Below are 16953 nucleotides of genomic sequence, written 5' to 3' on the forward strand. Positions count from 1 at the left end.
AAAAAAGAGATAGAATCTGCGTGCAGTGTAGTTCAGAGCATGTGTGGCCTGCAGACAGTGAGATGAGACAGAGCATGTGGGGCCTGCAGACAGTGAGATGAGACAGAGCATGTGTGGCCTGCAGACAGTGAGATGAGACAGAGCATGTGGGGCCTGCAGACAGTGAGATGAGACAGAGCATGTGTGGCCTGCAGACAGTGAGATGAGACAGAGCATGTGTGGCCTGCAGACAGTGAGATGAGACAGAGCATGTGTGGCCTGCAGACAGTGAGATGAGACAGAGCATGTGTGGCCTGCAGACAGTGAGATGAGACAGAGTATGTGTGGCCTGCAGACAGTGCAGGGAGCAATGAGAGCTGATACCAAATCACCTGGGGAGGGAAGCAATGCATATGGAGTCCCGCTCCAGGATTACTTCAACGAGTGCGTCAATGAACAGATCACAGAAGAATGAGTAGAGAAATAACTGCAGATACTGGCACAAATCGAAGGTATCACAAAAAGCTGGAGTAACTCAGCGGGTCAGCCAGCATCTCAGGAGCGAAGGAATGGGTGACGTTTCGGGTCGAAGGTTTTGAGATGAGGAAAGTTTTTCCTCATCTCCGTTCTAAATGGCCTACCCCTTATTCTTAAACTGTGGCCCCTGGTTCAGGACTCCCCCAACATTGGGAACATGTTTCCTGCCTCTAACGTGTCCAACCCCTTAATAATCTTATACGTTTCGATAAGATCCCCTCTCATCCTTCTAAATTCCAGTGTATACAAGCCTGGTCGCTCCAGTCTTTCAACATACGACAGTCGATTCCGGGCGGGCGAAGACACTGCCGCTGTCAGAGCTCCCGAAGTCGGCCCCCACCCAAGGCAGGGCCTGCAGGCTTCCGATATCCAGGCGGCCCGCGCCGAAGAAGCCTCCGGAGCCTCCGGAGCCTCCAAAGACGAGTCGCAGCCGCTCCCGCAATGCCACCACAGCCTCCGAAGGCAGCCAGCTCCGCAGGTGGTGAGTGCAGTCCGGTCCGCGGGCCCTGCGAACCAGAGCCCCAAATGGTCCCAGGTGGAAGCCGCCAGCTCCAGGTGTTTGGCCGATGGTAGGCCGCAGCAGGAACGGAGACACCACCCAGAAACAAAGGTCAGGTCTCCGTTCGGAGGAGACAATTTTACAGCTCCCCCCCCCACACACATAGTACACAGCCACAAAAAACACTACATCACATCTAAACACTACAATTAAGACATAAAACAAGAAAAAAACACGAAGACCAACGGACCACAGGTAAGCCGCAGCTGCTGGGGCAGCGCCGCCATTTTGTGTTTTAAACATCAACAGCATCCAGAAATTGAAATAAATATTTGCTAAGAATTACAATTTTATAAAAGCAACATTGAAAGCCAAACTGGGAAATCGTTAAAATTGTGAAACTGCAGTAATCTGAACAAAAAGAGATAACTTACTTTCCATGTAATTACTTTCACAGCAGGCAGTGAAGAATGTGCATGGTATGTTGGCATTCATAGCAAGAGGATTTGAGTTTAGGAGCAGGGAGGTTCTGCTGCAGTTGTACAGGGCCTTGGTGAGACCACACCTGGAGTATTGTGTGCAGTTTTGGTCTCCTAACCTGAGGAAAGACCTGAGAAGGTTCACCAGATTGATCCCTGGGATGGCAGGTCTTTCATATGAGGAAAGACTGGATAGACTGGGCTTGTACTCGCTGGAATTTAGAAGACTGAGGGGGGATCTTACAGAAACATATAAAATTCTTAAGGGGTTAGAGAGGCTAGATGCGGGAAGATTGTTCCCGATGTTGGGGGAGTCCAGAACCAGGGGTCACAGCTTAAGGATAAGGGGGAAGTCTTTTAGGACCGAGATGAGAAAACATTTCTTCACACAGAGAGTGGTGAGTCTGTGGAATTCTCTGCCACAGAAGGTAGTTGAGGCCAGTTCATTGGCTATATTTAAGAGGGAGTTAGATGTGGCCCTTGTGGCTAAAGGGATCAGGGGGTATGGAGAGAAGGCAGGTACAGGTTACTGAGCTGGATGATCAGCCATGATCATATTGAATGGCGGTGCAGGCTCGAAGGGCCGAATGGCCTACTCCTGCACCTATTTTCTATGTTTCTATGTTTCTATGTTTCTATGTTCTCTGAACCTTCTGAGCTGGGATCTTCATTGAAATAAATGGAGTTTGATATGTTACCCAAACGGTTGTTTCCAGAGTAAAACTGGGGATTTCTGCAACATATCTGATCCCCATTGCTGTGAATGCTCCTCACAGAGTTTCTACTACATTCGGGTGAGTTTCATACACCATTCCTTTGCTAGTGATGTGAAAACCTGGTTCATTCTTTCTCTAACTTCTGATTACACAACACTCCTTCTAATATCGTGCCAAAGAGGAATATTTGAACAACATTTCTCATTTTGATACTTTTCTGCTTACCCACTGATATAGTACATATCTATGAGTGAATATTGTAATAGGCAGCGAAGCATCAGTTTAACTCAAGTTTCACATCCAAATATTTCACCCAACAGCAGATTACCTCCTTACTGTTGCTACGAGTGGATGAATGAATGAATGAATGAATGAATGAATAAGTTTATTGGCCAAGTATGTGCACATATAGAAGGAATGTGCCTTGGTGCTCCGCTCACAAATGACATCGCAAACATACAGTAAACAATTAAGAATAAAGCATAAACACATCAAAACAATAAGGATACACCATTACGGTCTAAACATGTGGGTGAAAATAAACCAGAGCAAAAAAGAGACTACAGACTTTGGTTATTGAGTAGAACTATCACCCGTGGGAAAAAAAACCTGTTTTTATGTCTGGCTGTGGCTGCTTTGACAGTCCGGAGTCGCCTTCCAGAGGGAAGTGCTTCGAAGAGTTTGTGGCCAGGGTGAGAGGGGTCAGAGATGACCTTGCCCGCTCGCTTCCTGGCCTTTGCAGTTCGTCACATAGAATAAGGGACTCACATGTAAAACAGATCAAAAATCCCTGGTATCATGCACAATATATTTGACTTGCAATGTAAGAAGTTGTTTGAGGTAATGAAAGCAGATTAAAGGGCCTGTCCCAGTTATGCGATTTTTAAGGCGACTGCCGGCGACTGTCAAAGTCGTAGCAGATCGCCAAAATGTTCTTTTACGCTACGACAATGACCACGACAATGCCGAGTCAGGTAGATACAAGTTACTTTTTCTGTGAAACTAGCACCCAGCTAAGAGATCACACCGTCTTCGGAAACATCGCAAAATTCCCACGCTCACCTGACCGTCAAACCGTCGCCTCCAATCTACCCGTCAAATTTCCTGACGGTAAATAAATTGGTTAAACAAAACTATCTTCTGGTATCTTCAAATGCCTTTTCTTAATTTAATATTACGTGCTTCTAAATGCATCTGCGACAACCTAGCAAACCTGGGGACAGCGTGCGACAGACAGCGCCCGTAATAAGCTACGATACCTGGCGACAAGCCAGCTGTCAGCGAGAATTTTTTTTCCGCAACGCGCCGAGATCCGCTACGATTCGTTGAAGACTCCTCACGATCATGCCCGCGACACCCTAGTCGCCGGCAGTCGCCTTAAAATCGCCTAAGTGGGACAGGCCCTTAAATTGCGGAGGAAAGTCAGTCCGTGACAGCACTGCCAAGGTTTTGGGCCTATTTGAAAAGGCTTTGATGCTCATTGCTCAATGAGAGCTGCTTACCTTGCAGGTTCTGCAGTGGTAACGTCATGATGCCTCCAGCGGCAGCTGCTGCAACCAAGTTCTGGATGTTGGTTAGATTGGTGGTCGGCAATGAGAGGACGAGCCCCTGCTGGTTGCCAAGCTGACCAGCCATATTGAACGGTATGAGGATCGGCTGGTTGAGGGCGGGATTGCTGGTTGGCATCACTCCTGCTACAGCTGAGGCCAGCTGCTGTGCCGTTAACAGTGGCTGAAAAGAACACAAAGAATAGTTTGGCGATTAGTATGAATATTCCTCATCTTTTTAATGGTAACTTCATCTAGGCCCAAATCGCCACCACTGCCTTCAGCATCATTTTATTGGCTCACTCCCGGATGCTACAAACAGATGATTAGATTTATTTTTTCTGTATTGCCTGTGCTTTTCCGACCCTTTAATTCACGTGGGACCTGTGAAGCGGCCCTGATCTAATGGGCTGATAGAGACAGGGAGTTTACAAGATGTCGGGCCTCATGTTAAAACTGTCACCATGGCAACACGAGCCGTAGCTAGGCTTCCTCACCTTCAAAGAAGTGACATTATTTTGAATTTCATGATCACTTTCAAATTAAGATGATAAATTGACTGCTTTTGGATAATATAATTGTTAAGTTCATTAGCAAAATTAAAGTGAAAGAACTTTGCTTCCCTTGTCTTCGGACTATTACAGCTCATCGGTCAAATTCCTCGTAACTTTACAGGATATCTGTGAGAAATTGGGCTCGTTGTATCCTGACCCGATTGTTTAGTTACTTGGTAAATGTTCATTTTGCCACTTAGTGGCAACATGACCTATTCAACCTCTGCACATTGAGAGGAACGAGCCAGTGTATATCCTAACCTTTCCAATTAGAATCAAGAAAGGCGACAGCTCTGGATTGAGCAGGGTACATCACCTCCTGGAGCAAAGAATGCAGGCACTGATTAATGAAATATTTCTGTTCATTCGCAGGGGTCAGTACACCGAAAATTATCCACTCTCTGTAAGTTAGAAAGAAGTTTGGAAACAAATTGCTACTCACTGGGGTATCATCAACACCCTAAATGATACAAATGATGGACCTCCAAATTACAATAATAATAATAATACATTTTATTTATATAGCGCTTTTCATATACTCAAAGACGCTTTACAGAGATTTTGAGAACATAGGGAAATGAATAAATAGATAAATAAGTAAATAAATAAATGAACAGAGAAAGGAGACAGAAGGTGAGGTGACCTTCAGTGGTTGAAGGCAGTACTGAACAGGTGAGACTTCAGCGATGTTTTGAATGTGGTGAGTGTGGAGGAGTCTCTAACGGTTTGGGGTAGTGAGTTCCATAGGGTGGGAGCAGCGATGGAGAAAGCCCTGTCCCCCCAGGATCTGAGTTTGGTCCGGATGTGGGGGGATAGGAGATTGGCAGCGGCAGAGCGGAGGGTGCAGGTGGGAGTGTGCCTGTGGAGGAGGTCGGTCAGGTAGGATGGGGCCAGGTTATGGAGGGCTTTGTAGGTTATGAGGAGGATTTTGTACTGGATTCTCTGGGGGATGGGGAGCCAGTGGAGTTTATAAAGTACGGGGGTGATATGGTCACGGATCGAGGTGTGTGTGAGTAGACGGGCAGCGGAGTTTTGAATATATTGAAGTTTATTGATGATTTTTGAGGGTGCGCCATAGAGGAGGCTGTTGCAGTAGTCCAGACGGGAGGTGATGAAGGCGTGGATGAGGGTTTCTGCAGCTGTGGAGGAGAGGGATGGACGGAGACGGGCAATGTTTTTGAGGTGGAAGAAGGCTGTCTTTGTGATGTGTTTGATGTGTTTGTCGAAGGAGAGGGTTTGATCAAGGATGATTCCAAGATTCCGGATGTGAGGTGAGGTGGATACTGGGAGACCATCAATGTTGAGGATGAAGTTTTGGGTGGATTTGGTGAGCGTTTTTGGACCAATGATGATGATTTCAGATTTGTTGCAATTGAGTTTGAGGAAGTTTGATTGAAGCCAAGATTTTATTTCAGTGATGCAGTTTGTCAGTGTAGAGTGTGTGGTGGGGGAGATTGACTTGGTGGAGATGAGGAGCTGGATATCATCGGCGAAGCAGTGGAAGTTGAGACCATGACGGCGGATTAATTGACCAAGGGGGAACAGGTAGAGGATGAAGAGGAGGGGGCCAAGGACTGAGCCTTGGGGGACACCTTGGGGGAGGGGAGCGGTGGGGGATTTACAGTTGTTAATGGAGATGAACTGGTGTCTGTCAGAGAGGTAAGATTTGAACCAGGATAGGGCTTTTCCGGTGATGTTAAGGGAGGTTTCAAGTCGGGTGAGGAGAATGGAGTGATTTATGGTGTCAAAGGCGGCGCTGAGGTCAAGTAGGATGAGGATGTTGAGGTTGCCAGCGTCGGAGGAGAGGAGAATGTCGTTTGTGATTTTGAGGAGCGCAGTTTCAGTACAATAGACAATAGACAATAGGTGCAGGAGGAGGCCATTCGGCCCTTCGAGCCAGCACTGCCATTTAATGTGATCATGGCTGATCATTCTCAATCAGTACCCCGTTCCTGCCTTCTCCCCATACCCCCTGACTCCACTATCCTTAAGAGCTCTATCTAGCTCTCTCTTGAATGCATTCAGAGAATTGACCTCCACTGCCTTCTGAGGCAGAGAATTCCACTGATTCACAACTCTCTGACTGAAAAAGTTTTTCCTCATCTCCGTTCTAAATGGCCTACCCCTTATTCTTAAACTGTGGCCCCTGGTTCTGGACTCCCCCAACATTGGGAACATGTTTCCTGCCCCTAACGTGTCCAACCCCTTAATAATCTTATACGTTTCGATAAGATCTCCTCTCATCCTTCTAAACACATCTAGAGTCAAATGAAACATATACTTCATTGATTTTACAAGACAGAACCTGATCATCCTTTCATAAATGAGGAAAGCCTTACTCTATTACATTATAATACCAGTATTCATGATGGAACTTGTATCATGTATACTGATATTATAATGTAACTAGACCGCGGACAAGTTGGGCCCAAACCTCTCCTGCATTGGTGCAGCACCCTCTCCTCCCCGTCCCCCTCCCCCCTCCCCTCTCCCCCCTCTCCTTCCCCTCTCCCCCTCCCCTCTCCCCCCTTACCCCCTCCCCCCTCCCCTCCCACCCCTCCCCCTCACCCCCCTCCCCTCCATCCTTCCTCCCCCTACCTCCTCCCCTCCCCTCCCTCCACACCCCTCTCCTCCCCTCCCTCCCTCCCTCCCCGCCTCTCCCCTCCCCCTCCCCTCCTTCCCCCTCAACCCCCCTTATCCTCCCTCCTCCCTCTCTCCCCTTCCCCTCCCCCCCTCCCTCCACCCCTCTCCCTCCCTAGGAGATAGATTTAAACATTAAAATGTGAATAACTTTAAAAATATAACACCGATTCCAATGAAACTTCTTCCATTAGCATCAAAGGGACGACGGTGAGTAAGGTGGGCCTAAAATTGTCGCGCTATCGCGTACCGTTTTGGCTGTAGTTCACGAACAAACAAACAAACAAACGAGAGTTTTAGTATATAGATATAATGCCAGTATACATGATCTACTGAAGATAGATTCAAAATGATGGAGTAACTCAGCAGGGACAGGCAGCATCTCTGGAGAGAAGGAATAGGTGACGTTTCTGGTCGAGACCCTTCTTCAGAGACCAGAGATGCTGCCTGTCCCGCTGAGTTACTCCAGCATTTTGGGTCAATCTACGGTGGTAAACCAGCATCTGCAGTTCCTTCCTATACATGATGTACTGGTCATGTACATCATGTACACATGATTATGTAAATATAAATGGCCATCAGGTGTGTGGGTGCTCGAGAACTGCAATATCGAGGCAAGCAGCACAAGATGGGCCTACAAATCCACATGCTGCATACCTATGCACATGGCAGAGTGCATGCTGGGATAGAAACATAGAAACATAGAAAATAGGTGCAGGAGTAGGCCATTCGGCCCTTCGAGTCTACACCGCCATTCAATATGATCATGGCTGATCATCCAGCTCAGTAGCCTGTACCTGCCTTCTCTCCATACCCCCTGATCCCTTTAGCAAAAAGGGCCACATCTAACTCCCTCTTAAATATAGCCAATGAACTGGCCTCAACTACCTTCTGTGGCAGAGAATTCCACAGATTCACCACTCTCTGTGTGAAGAAATGTTTTCTCATCTCGGTCCTAAAAGACTTCCCCCTTATCCTTAAGCTGTGACCCCTGGTTCTGGACTCCCCCAACATCGGGAACAATCTTCTCTGTACTCCCTCTAAGGCAAGAACGTCTTTCCTCAGGTTAGGAGACCAAAACTGCACACAATACTCCAGGTGCGGTCTCACCAAGGCCCTGTACAACTGTAGCAGAACCTCCCTGCTCCTAAACTCAAATCCTCTTGCTATGAATGCCAACATACCATTCGCTTTCTTCACTGCCTGCTGCACCTGCATGCTTGCTTTCAATGACTGGTGCACCATGACACCCAGGTCACGTTGCATCTCCCCTTCTCCCAATCGGTCACCATTCAGGTAATACTCTGCTTTCCTGTTCTTGCCGCCAAAGTGGATAACCTCACATTTATCCACATTATATTGCATCTGCCATGGATTTGCCCACTCGCCTAATCTATCCAAGTCACTCTGCAGCCTCCTAGCATCCTCCTCGCAGCTAACACTGCCACCCAGCTTTGTGTCATCCGCAAACTTAGAGATGTTGCATTCAATTCCCTCGTCCAAATCATTAATATACACTGTAAATAACTGGGGTCCCACCACTGAGCCTTGCGGTACCCCACTAGTCATTGCCTGCCATTCCGAAAAGGACCCGTTTATTCCTACTCTTTGCTTCCTGTCCGCCAACCAATTCTCTATCGACCTCAACACTGAACCCTCAATATCGTGTGCTTTAAGTTTGTACACCAATCTCCTATGTGGGACCTTGTCGAAGGCCTTCTGAAAGTCCAGATATAACACATCGACTGGTTCTCCCTTATCCACTCTACTAGTTACATCCACGATGTTTTCACTCTTGGAACAGTTGAACAACGGGACATTCTACAAGATAAGGGACCGAACAATTAAAATAGCGGCATGTAGACATTTCTTCTTAATGAGAGAGTGGTGAATCTTTGGAATTCTCCGCCCCCATGGGTGGTGGAAGCTGGACCGTTTATTTATTTATTTGATTTTTAAATTTAGAGATACAGCCCACTGGCCATTCAGCCCACCGACTCTGCACCAACCAGCGACCCCCGCGCATTAACACGATTCTACACACACGAGGGACAATTTATATTTACACCAAGCCAAATTAACCTACAAACCTGTACGTCTTTGGAGTGGAATATTTTAAGAATAAGGGGTAAGCCATTTAGAACGGAGATGAGGAAAAACGTTTTCACGCAGAGAGTTGTGAATCTGTGGAATTCTCTGCCTCAGAAGGCAGTGGAGGCCAATTCCCTGAATGCATTCAAGAGAGAGCTAGATAGAGCTCTTAAGGATAGCGGAGTCAGGGGGTATGGGGAGAAGGCAGGAACGGGGTACTGATTGAGAATGATCAGCCATGATCACATTGAATGGCGGTGCTAGCTCGAAGGGCCAAATGGCCTCCTCCTGTACCTATTGTCTATTGTCTATTGATATTTATTCACAAAATGCTGGAGTAACTCAGCAGGTCAGGCAGCATCTCGGGAGAGAAGGAATGGGCGACTGAAACGTCGCCCATTCCTTCTCTCCTGAGATGCTGCCTGACCTGCTGAGTTACTCCAGCATTTTGTGAATAAATACCTTCGATTTGTACCAGCATCTGCAGTTATTTTCTTATACATAACAGTGATAAATCAGGCAACCTAATAGTCTGTATTAAATAGCTTCTCTGCAATCATACAACCCTTGTCCTCCAGCTTTATATTTTGTTGAGAATGAAGGTGTTATAGATTGCCATTGCTCAGGACAAGATTTTGAAGCTGATTGTTTACTGTTGAGTTACTTTCTCTAATTGAGTCATTGACACCATCACAGATGGTGATACAGACGGTCATTTCTTATTCCATTGCTCAGTATGGGTAGATTGACTCATCTCAGGGCATTCCCATGTCGACAACAACAAGTTCAGAAGCTAAAAAATCTATTTGATTATGCCGATTTTTTCCATCACAAGTCATTTGTTATGAGGTTGGTTCAGCACAATGATATTGGGACACTCAGAAATGCATTAAAACATAACATACACAGCTTTGGTGTATAAGCAGGGTAACATTTCATGAAATAACCCTGTGGCAGCTTAATTAAATAATATCATGCCCAGCATCCCATTTAGATATTTGCCAAATTTAAATTACAACATTAACCTTGTTGTCTACGCTGTGCTGCGATAATTTGCAATATTAGTGGATGACTATAAATGGTAGAAACATAGAAACATAGACAATAGGTGCAGGAGGAGGCCATTCGGCCCTTCGAGCCATCACCGCCATTCATTGAGATCATGGCTGATCGTCTACAATCAGTAACCATCCACAATCAGTAATGTGGATGTCCGGACCTGAGATAAGGCTAGACGACAGGCAAGTACCGAGAAGGTCGTTTAATAAGAGAGAGCTAGATAGAGCTCTTAAGGATAGCAGAGTCAGGGGGTATGGGGAGAGGGCAGGAACGGGGTACTGATTGGGAATGATCAGCCGTGATCACATTGAATGGCGGTGCTGGCTCGAAGGGCCGAATGGCCTACCCCTGCACCTATTGTCTATTGTCTACAATCATTCAAGCATCCACACACCACGAGACAGACAAAAGAATGCTACCAAAAACCCCTCCAGGGAAACCGTGTAGACAATATATAATTGGCGCAGATTATAAGGCAGAACAAGGTTGAAAATGGCCCTGAAAAATACTGTGGAGTGTATTCGAAAGGTAGCGGTATGGTTACCATAGCTTTGAGATTCCTGTGACGAATGTTTGGACAATGGGTCGTTTCGGGTTCAGTGCAATGAGGGGAAGATATAAATTTATACGACAATGGAGCATAGGCAGAACCGTAGAGGAAATATTGTATAGGGCGGCACGGTGGTGCAGTGGTAGAGTTGCTGCCTTACAGCGTTTGCAGCGCTGGAGACCCGGGTTCGATTCCGACTACGGGCGCCGTCTGTACGGAGTTTGTACGTTGTCCCCGTGACCTGCGTGGGTTTTCTCCAAGATTTTCGGTTTCCTCCCACACTCCACAGACGTTCAAGGTTTTGTAGGTCAATCGGCTTGGTAGAAGTGTAAATTGTCCCTAATGTGTGCAGGGTAGTGTTAATGTACATGGATCGCCGGTCGGTGCGGACTCGGTGGGCCGAAAGGCCTACTTCCGCACTGTATCTCTAAACTAAACTAAATTAAAGTAAAATAAAGTATCACAAAATGCTGGAGTAACTCAGCAGGTCAGGCAGCATCTAGGAGAGAGGGAATGGGTGATGTTTCGGGTCGAGACCCTTCTTCAGTCTGAAGGTCTCGACCCGAAACGTCAACCATTCCTTCTCTCCTAGATGCTGCCTGACCTGCTGAGTTACTCCAGCATTTTGTGATGCTTTCGATTTGTACCAGCATCTGCAGTTATTTGCCTACACCACATTTTCTCTATATTCGAAGTATTACATATAATTCATAATAAGGTAAAGCTTTGGGGAAGAATATTTTTATGGTCAGGCAATCCCACCTATTTACTGTCCCACCATCTTCTTACTCTCCCCAAAAATGCAACTAACTGCATTTGAGGTGTGTGGAATGGCCTTAGTCTTGACAAGATGGTGGTTGATCACTGTAGGTACACTATTCTGGGTGTATCAGCAGAGAAGGCGATGACTGATTGCTGCTCTCGTTTTGAACAAGACTTCTACACAAGCCTCACCACGGGTGACATCCTGTCTTACGCTGTGAACACAGCATTATGGTTCTGCGTTATCAAGGTGTTGCCAAACCATTACTTGGAAACATTTGCCACAGTGACACAGTATCAGTCATGTACTCCTTGGGAGGGAAAGGCCAACATTCTTTGTCAGAGGTGAGTGTCGGAGAACTTTCGGCTGAACAGGCCCAGCATGTGAGTTAAGAGGAATACAAACAATAGACAATAGTTGCAGGAGGAGGCCATTCGGCCCTTCGAGCCAGCACCGCCATTCAATGTGATCATGGCTGATCATTCTCAATCAGTGCCCAGTTCCTGCCTTCTCCCCGTACCCCCTGACTCCGCTATCCTTAAGAGCTCTATCTAGCTCTCTCTTAAATGCATTCAGAGAATTGGCCTCCACTGCCTTCTGAGGCAGAGAATTCCACAGATTCACAACTCTCTGACTGAATTTTTTTTTCCTCATCTCAGTTCTAAATGGCCTACCCCTTATTCTTAAACTGTGGCCCCTGGTTCTGGATTCCCCCAAACATTGGGAACATGTTTCCTGCCTCTAACGTGTCCAACCCCTTAGTAATCTTATACGTTTCTGTGAATCTGTGGAATTCTCTGCCTCAGAAGGCAGTGGGGGCCAATTCTCTGAATGCATTCAAGAGAGAGCTAGATAGAGCTCTTAAGGATAGCGGAGTCAGGGGGTATGGGGAGAAGGCAGGAACGGAGTACTGATTGAGAATGATCAGCCATGATCACATTGAATGGCGGTGCTGGCTCGAAGGGACCGAATGAAAATGTGTTCATTAATGACCGTGTAGGAGCCATTTGTGCTTAAATTAGTTACTGTCATTGTATCATGGCTATGTTTAATATTTATAGTTTCTGTCTTTTTTGCATGTTTGTGGGCGTGACGATATGTAACGGGGAGTGTCTACATCTGAGGAGGCTAGCCGTAGTCACAGAGATTGGGGGTCAGTTTAGTCTCGGAGGATGGAGAGAATACAGTTTTTTTACCACAACCATACTCACGCCGACCACGACCACACAGTAACGACTACACGATCTTTACTGTATTGTTTGAAGGAGAAACAGTTGATAAGAACGAAAAGTTATGAATTACTCTTTTGATTTGTGCTACTTTAATGTTGTTGTTGTTCGTCCTTCGGGTTGGAAGATGACCATGACTTCACTTTCGATCTTATTATTTCGACCGCTGATTGGGATCCCCGCCAGCCGCGCGCGGTGTGTGTGCTGGCCGAGGTTGAAGTCATGACTTGTGCTCAACTTGGATTTAAGTGAGGGAGAGTTGCGCAGATCGTCGGCCTCGCTCTCTCGTCCTGGCCTATCGGGTTCCAGCAACAAGACATAGTCGGGACGGCTGGGGACAGGTCAGGATGCAGTGGATGGTCAGAAGTGCCCTACGTATCTCACTCTGCCCTGTTTGCACTCCACGGCGCTTTGCTGGGATCGTCTTTCTGCCCGTTGAACCCTCTGGTGGTTTCCTCCGCGCAATCCGCCGAACCCAGGCTTCACGTGTCAGGTAGACAAGGCCTAAGCCACTGGAACCGACTGTACTTGTGGCATGCACACAAGGCAGTGGAGACATCGTGGGGGCGGGGGTAGTCCTGCAGCTGATCCCACGGCCTGGGGGGATGGTCGAGACCGGGGCGGTTCTCTCGGGCGGTGGTCCGCAGCCCCACGGGCGGGAGAGGAGGGGAGCGCCGCCCACCGGCTGCTGCTGCTCCTCAGGCCCCGGGTACGGGCCCCAGTCACCCCGGGGCGCCGGCGAGGCTTCTGTTCCGGCCCGGGAGACCTGGCCTCCAGTCGCAGTGCTACCCCCGGGAGGCAGGGTCATCCTGGCCCTGCCCGCCCACGTTGTACGAGGGGTGGCGGCCCTGGCAGCGCGGTGGGGCCAGGACGACCCTGACTAATTACCTTAATAAAGACCAATTAATCAAGAAACAACGTTTGGAAGATTTGCTTTTGCTATCTCAGAGTGCGACGTGTGCGTAAGCTATATCTCCACCTTATCCCCGAGCAGTAATACCTATCGAAGTTGGACTTTGAGAAGGTATAGAAACAGCCATTACAGACTAGACACTGTACATGCATTGGAGAAATGTATGGTTTACAGACAGTTCTCAGAGATTGTGCGCTTGCTTAACCCAGGGGCTGACTGTGTTGCTGGATAGCATTGTTGACAATATCTATCATTTTGCTAATGAATCAAATTGGATAGATCGGGCAGCAATTGGTCAGATTTGATAAGTTGCACTTTGACAATAGACAATAGGTGCAGGAGGAGGCCATTCGGCCCTTCGAGCCAGCACCACCATTCAATGCGATCATGGCTGATCATTCTCAATCACTACCCCGTTCCTGCCTTCTCCCCATACCCCCTGACTCCGCTATCCTTAAGAGCTCTATCTAGCTCTCTATTGAATGCATTCAGAGAATTGGCCTCCACTGCCTTCTGAGGCAGAGAATTCCACAGATTCACAACTTTCTGAGTGAAAAAAGTTTGTCCTCATCTCCGTTTTAAATGGCCTACCCCTTATTCTTAAACTGTGGCCCCTGGTTCTTTGTGCTGAAAGTATTAACCTGGGCAGTTTTCCGCAGTGTTCAATAGATGCTAGAGTTGCAACAGAGACATGGGTACGTCTAACTTTTACTTTATTTATTCATTTTTTTGGAATATGGGCATGGTTGTCAAGATCAGTAATTATATGCTCTTGATAAAGCACTGTTGAACCTACCCTGCTATGTTAAACATTGGAGATATTAAAAATAGATTGAATAGAACATAATTAACTTCTCCCAATGGTGTTAATTGCAACATTACGTCACCATCCATGTCAAACAATTGAAATCTAATCTCTGTTAAGGTAAATTTCTCTTCAGCATACATGGAACTGGACAGACTGTAGCTGGATTATGTTCCTGTCCAAAAATAATACATCTATGTGTGATCCACACCTTTGCACATGCTAACATTCCTTCCAGAACCTTCTAGCAGTATCATTAGGTAGAACTAGACCAAGTGGACCCGTTGGGCCCAAACCTCTCCTGCATTGGTGCAGCACCCTCTCCTCCCCCACTCCCCCCCTCCCCTCCAAACCCCTCCCCCCCTCCCCTCCACCTCCCCCTTCCTTCCTCCCCTCCCCCCTCCATCCCCCTCCCCCTCCCTCCTCCCCTCCCCCTTCTACCCCCCTCCCTCCACCCCCTCCCCCCTTTCCCTCTCTCCAATCCATCCCCCTCAACCCTCCTTATCCACCCACCCTCCCTCCCTCCTCCCTAGGAGATAGATTTAAACTTTAAAATGTGAATGACTTTAAAAATATAACACCGATTTTAAAAAAAACTCTTCCATTAGCATCAAAGGGACGACGGTGAGTAAGGTGGGCCTAAAATTGTCACGCTACCGTGTACCGTTTTGGCTGTAGTTCAGGAACAAACAAACAAACAAACAAACAAACGAGAGTTTTAGTACACAGATTCTGGACAAAATCAAGTCAAGTCAATTTTATTTGTATAGCACATTTAAACACAACCCAGGTTGACCAAAGTGCTGTACATCAGTGCAGGTACTAAAAAAGAACACACAAATAACCCACCTGGCCAGTCAAGTATTTCCCAGTTCACAGTTTCAGAAACTCTGTGAATCCAAGCGCAGAAATTTTGTCAAAGATATTTCATTGTCTTTGCATTGACTTTTGGTGTTCTGCTAAGCTTCGGTTTTCTCGTTGTTTTTCTCTCTGCTGAAGTGCAGAGAGCTGATACATAAAATTGGAATTGACTTGGTGAGCAGATGGCTCATAATCACGTTACCCACCCACCTCCTGAGGTAGCCTGCTGATTGGAAGGAAGCAATTTAAAATGTAACTAGATGTCCCGAGCTCTCAAATGAAGAGGGAATTGAAATGTCCCAAATGATATGAACCAACTGAAGGGGCAAAAGGAAAATTGCCGAGGGTGCCCTTGAATTGGCTGTGTCAACTGTGTGCTCAGCGTTAGGGTCAGAGCAGTTGTGCAATTTACCGGCTGAAAAAATCTCTACAATTGGGTTTTTTCAAAGCACCGAGAATTCAGCACAGGCATTTTTTCTTCTTACTCCTTTCTGTTTGTTCATTGCCAATGTTGAGGGTGAAATGCAGGAGTGCTTATTGAAAATTTGTAAATCCTGTAACTGTGTAATCTGTGTAAGGGGCCTGTCCAACTTAGGCAGCTTGCAGCCCAGTGGTATGAACATCGACTTCTCCAACTTTAGGTAGTTCCTCTGTCCCTCTCTTCCCCTCCCCCTTCCCAGTTCTCCCTCTATCTTCCTGTCTCCACCTATATCCTTCCTTTGTCCCGCCCCCCTGACATCAGTCTGAAGAAGGGTCTCGACCCGAAACGTCACCCATTCCTTCTCTCCCGAGATGCTGCCTGACCTGCTGAGTTACTCCAGCATTTTGTGAATAAATACCTTCGATTTGTACCAGCATCTGCAGTTATTTTCTTATACTATTGTCCAACTTAGGCGTTTTTTTAGGCGACTGTCATAGTCGTAGCAGTTCGCCGAAAAAACGCCGACTGGACCCCCCCACCTCCCCCCCAACGACAATGTCTACGACAAGCTACAACAACCTACCACCTAGTCGACGTCAAGCTACCGACAACCGGCGACCCAAACGTCGCGAGTAGGACGTCCACCTACGACCGCACCTACGACACCTACCACCACACAGGCGGCAACCTACGGCAACCGAAGTGAACCTACGTTCACCCGCGACAAGCTGCGACCCTGTCGGCGACAACTGAAGACAATTCACGTCATTTTGGCCTCCGGTTTTGACGCCGGTACCTGTCGCCGGTTGACGTAGGTAGTCGCCAATGGAATTCACCGAAGTCAGCACCGGCGACAACCTACGTCACCTGGAGACAACCTACGACAGCGCCCCCGTCAGGAGACGTCAAGCTACGATCATTGGTGTCAAACTAACAGTCGCCAAAATTGTTTTAAACATTTCAAAATCCAGCGGCGGCCAGAAAGACGCTACAAGTCTTTGGAGACGACTCAAGACCGTAAAGGACTGATGTCAGGGGGGCGGGACAAAGGAAGGGTATAGGTGGAGACAGGAAGATAGAGGGAGATCTGGGAAGGGGGAGGGGAAGAGAGGGACAGAGGAACTATCTAAAGTTGGAGAAGTCGATGTTCATACCACTGGGCTGCAAGCTGCCCAGGCGAAATATGAGGTGCTGTTCCTCCAATTTCCGGTGGGCCTCACTATAGGCACTGGAGAAGGCCCATGACAGAAAGGTCAAACTGGGAATGGGAGGGGGAGTTGAAGTGCTCAGCCACCGGGAGACCAGTTTGG

The 16953-nt window shown here is 47.3% G+C and overlaps 1 protein-coding gene across 1 annotated transcript in view; it reads right to left on the minus strand.

The window, feature by feature from the left end:
- pou6f2 (POU class 6 homeobox 2) overlaps positions 1-16953 on the minus strand; it is a 453085-nt gene that overhangs the window by 218678 nt on the left and 217454 nt on the right. Inside the window, exon 6 of the mRNA XM_078398327.1 lies at positions 3713-3941. Within this exon, the coding sequence (XP_078254453.1) occupies positions 3713-3941 (229 nt within the window). The remainder of the gene's footprint in view (positions 1-3712; positions 3942-16953) is intronic.

Source organism: Rhinoraja longicauda, chromosome 4 (assembly GCF_053455715.1).
Source record: "Rhinoraja longicauda isolate Sanriku21f chromosome 4, sRhiLon1.1, whole genome shotgun sequence".
NCBI lineage: Eukaryota > Metazoa > Chordata > Chondrichthyes > Rajiformes > Arhynchobatidae > Rhinoraja > Rhinoraja longicauda.